This window comes from Lepidothrix coronata, unplaced genomic scaffold (assembly GCF_001604755.1).
Source record: "Lepidothrix coronata isolate B3197 unplaced genomic scaffold, Lepidothrix_coronata-1.0 Scaffold409, whole genome shotgun sequence".
NCBI lineage: Eukaryota > Metazoa > Chordata > Aves > Passeriformes > Pipridae > Lepidothrix > Lepidothrix coronata.
In genome coordinates, this window is record NW_016690589.1 from 74500 (window position 1) to 78222 (window position 3723).

Consider the following 3723-nt stretch of genomic DNA (forward strand, 5'->3'; position numbering starts at 1 on the left):
CCTAAATCCCTGGATTCGGGTCCCAGGAACACCCCCTAAATCCCTGGATTCGGGTCCCAGGAACACCCCCTAAATCCCTGGATTCAGGTCCCAGGAAGATCCCCCACCCCCCTGGCTGCAGGGCCAGCCGAGCAGGCCAGCATTCCCCCTCCTCCCCTGCTTTCCCAAGGAATTGAGGCTGGATTTGGGGGCTGGATTCCCGCCTGGCTCCCGTGGTTAAGGAGCCGGGCCATTCCCGCTGGGAAGGACCTTTCCCACTGACACACTTTTTTCCAGCTGGAGCAAAGCACAATTGGTTCCAATAAACAAAAAAAACCCTGGATCTGGATTGGCTTTTTTTCGCTTCTCCTGCTTTTCCAGGGAAAGCTCTCCAAGGCCCTTTGTTGGGAGCTGCACTCCGGGGTTATTTTTGGGGCCGTGCAAAGCCCCCCCCCGTGCTCCATGACCTCCCTCCTGCTCTGTCCAGGCACTGGGATCACATTCCCACTTTGTGCCACGGTGGCCTTGGCCGGGATTTTCCAAGGGAAGGGATTCCTGGAGCAGGAGCTGCCCCTGCTCCCCCCATGGAGGTGGGCACAGACACCGGGGGGGTTGTCTGGGTGCTCTGCCCCCTCCAGGGCATTTCTTCCCCAAAAATCCCTCTTTTCCAAAGCCTGGGAGAAGCAGGATCCCACTGGGATCCTGGTCCTGCTGCCTGGACTGGGGATGTCCCACCAGCTGCTCCCCAGGGGGGTCCCACCCCCCTTTTCGGGATGTCCCTGGATCCCACCCGGGATCCACCACCCCTGGCACAACACTGGGGGGCAGGTCCAGGAAAATCCCTCGGAAAATCCCCATGGAAGTGGGCAGGGACAGCCCTGGAGGGATGCTGGGTGCCTGAGGGATCCCTGTGCAGGGGGGTGGGGGCTCCAGGGGCACCTTTCCCGGGATTTGGTCCCAGCTCGGGTGTGATCCCAGCACACAGCAGTGACCTGAGGGGACATTCCGGATTGTCCCAGCTCCAGCTCTCATCCAGGGGCACTGACATCCCCTCTTCCCACTTTTCTGCCTCAAAATCAGACCCTGACATCCCCTTTTCCTGCTTTTCCACCTCAAAATCAAACACTGGTATCCCCTTTTCCCAATTTCCACCTCAAAATCAGACCCTGACATCCCCTTTTCCCACTTTTCCACCTCAAAATCAGGCCCTGCCATCCCCTTTTCCTGCTTTTCCCTCAAAATCACACGGTAACATCCCCTTTTCCTGTTTTTCCACCTCCAAGTGACACTCCAAGGAATAAGTGGGAGGGAGCCAAGGCAATTCCCAGCCCATGGCAATGAGGATGTGGGACCCTCCAGCTGCCAGGGGTTGATCCCTGCCCAGGCCAAACCCCAGGGACAATTCCTGGCACGTCCTGCCCCTCCACGGCCACACTTCAGCCTCTGCTGCAACCAAAATGATCCTAAAATCCCAGGATCATCACGGAATCATGGAATTCCTGGCTGGTTTGGGCTGGAAGGGACCTTAGAGATCGTGCAGCTCCAAGCCCGTGGGCAGGGGCACCTCCCACCAGGCCAAATCCAACCAGGAATGGCACCAGGACACTGGGAGAGAAGATCCATCTGCCCTGAGGTCCCGATTATGTCCTCCCACCCTCTGGAATTTTCCTGAGCACATCTCCTGGAGGTTTCTGCCTGTGCTCCATCACATCCAGCCTGGAGGAGAGGAGGCTCCAGGCAGAGCTGAGAGCCCCTGGCAGGGCCTGAAGGGGCTCCAGGAGAGCTGGAGAGGGACTGGGGACAAGGGATGGAGGGACAGGACACAGGGAATGGCTTCCCAGGGCCAGAGGGCAGGGAGAGATGGGATACTGGGAAGAAATTCCTGGCTGGGAGGGTGGGAAGGGACTGGAATAGAATTCCCAGAGAAGCTGTGGCTGCTCCTGGATCCCTGGAAGTGTCCAAGGACACACTGGACAGGGCTTGGAGCAAACTGGGAATAGTGGAAACTGTCCCTGCCCATGGGGGTGGAAATGAATGGCCTTTAAAATCCCTTCCAACCCAACCCATCCCAGGATTCTGGAGCCCCTCTGCTCTGGAGCCAGGCTGGGAGAGCTGGGGGGGTTCCCCTGGAGAAGAGAAGGCTCCAGGGAGAGCTGAGAGCCCCTGGCAGGGCCTGAAGGGGCTCCAGGAGAGCTGGAGAAGGACTGGGGACAAGGGAGGGAGGGACAGCACACAGGGAATGGCTTCACACTGGAAAAGGGGAGATTTAAATGGGATATTGGGAAGAAATTCTTCTGTGGGAGGGCAGTGAGGGGCTGGGATGGAATTCCCAGAGAAGCTGTGACTGCCCCTGGATCCCTGGAAGTGTCCAAGGCCAGGTTGGAGCAACCTGGGCTAGTGGGAGGTGTCCCTGGCTAAGTTTTCCAGCCCCAGGATGCAGAGGGATGGGAAGGGCTCACCCGAGAAGCTGTCCTTGTCCATGGGCAGCAGATCCCGTGCCTGGTACAGGTAACAGCGCAGGTGGTACCTGTTCCCACCTGCCAGAGGGATGGGAACCACGTCAGGGATGAGCCAGGGAATGTTTCCCACCCCCCTGGCTCAGTCCCCCCAGCCCCGAGCCCCGAGTGCGTCACGTTCCCAAATCCATGTCCCCTCCCGCCCCTCCACCCTCCTCCCATCCACCTGCTTCCCACGTGGGCGCCAGGAAGAGCCCGGGAATGCTTTTCCCTCCCCCCTTTCCCCCTTTTTGGGCTCTCACAGTCGAAGATGCAGGAGATGGTGGGTCTGTTGACCCCCAGGCTCAGCGGGGCCGCTCCTCTCCCGTCGTCGCTCCTGTCGTCCGTCACCCCCCCCTGCCAGGGCAAGGCAGCCAAGGGTGGGCATCCCGGGATCCCCCCTTGGGATGGGATCCCCCCTTGGGATGGGCTCCTCCAGGGCACCACCCACACGGGTGTCCAGGAGGAGCCTGGGCTTCTAATGCTCCACGGAATTGGAAAATTTAGGTGGGAAAAGGCCCCCGAGAGCCCCGAGTCCAATTGTTCCCCACCCCTGGCCGTGTCCCCGAGTGCCACATCCACGGGGATTTTTAAATCCCCCCAGGGATGGGGACTCCCCCCTGCCCTGGGCAGCTGTGCCAGGGCTGGGCAGACCTTTCCAGGAAGGAATTTTCCCAATATCCAACCTGACCCTCCCCTGGCACAGCTGGAGGCCGTTCCCTCTCCTCCTGTCCCTCGTTCCCTGGGAGCAGAGCCCAAGCTCTCCAGCTCTAACCTCATTCCAGGGAATTTTAGGGACCCAGAAGGTCCCCCCTGAGCCTCCTTTTCTCCAGGCTGAGCCCCCCCAGCTCCCTCAGCCCCTCCTGCTGCTCCAGCCCCTTCCCCTTCTCTCCCAGTCCCGCCTTGGCTCTTCCCTCCCCCGTGTCCTGACCCGGCCTTTCACCACCTCCCAGTTTCCCCCCTGGCCTTGGAATATTTAGCTGAAGGAAAAAGGAGGGATTTCTGAGGCTGGGAATCCCTCCCAAGGGCTGGTGGGTGGCAGCCAGGACCCCCAGGGTGGGAGCAGTGGGAGCTCAGGGAGGCTCCAACACTTCTTCCCCCCTCCAAGCGCCGCTGCTTTTCCAGGCAGAGCCCAAGGATAAGACTCGAGACTTGGACGAGGGAGCAGCAGAGGAGGAACCCCCTCAGCATCCCAGAGCTCCAGGGGTGACCTTCCCACCGGGCTGGCACCGGGGGCCCCAAAGGAGCC

At 60.5% G+C, this 3723-nt stretch overlaps 1 protein-coding gene across 1 annotated transcript in view; it reads right to left on the minus strand.

The window, feature by feature from the left end:
- LOC108509814 (dysferlin-like) overlaps positions 1-3723 on the minus strand; it is a 33407-nt gene that overhangs the window by 8188 nt on the left and 21496 nt on the right. The window contains exons 9-10 of the mRNA XM_017839400.1: positions 2738-2831; positions 2439-2516 (exon numbers count right to left, since the gene is read on the minus strand). Of these exons, the coding sequence (XP_017694889.1) occupies positions 2439-2516; positions 2738-2831 (172 nt within the window). The remainder of the gene's footprint in view (positions 1-2438; positions 2517-2737; positions 2832-3723) is intronic.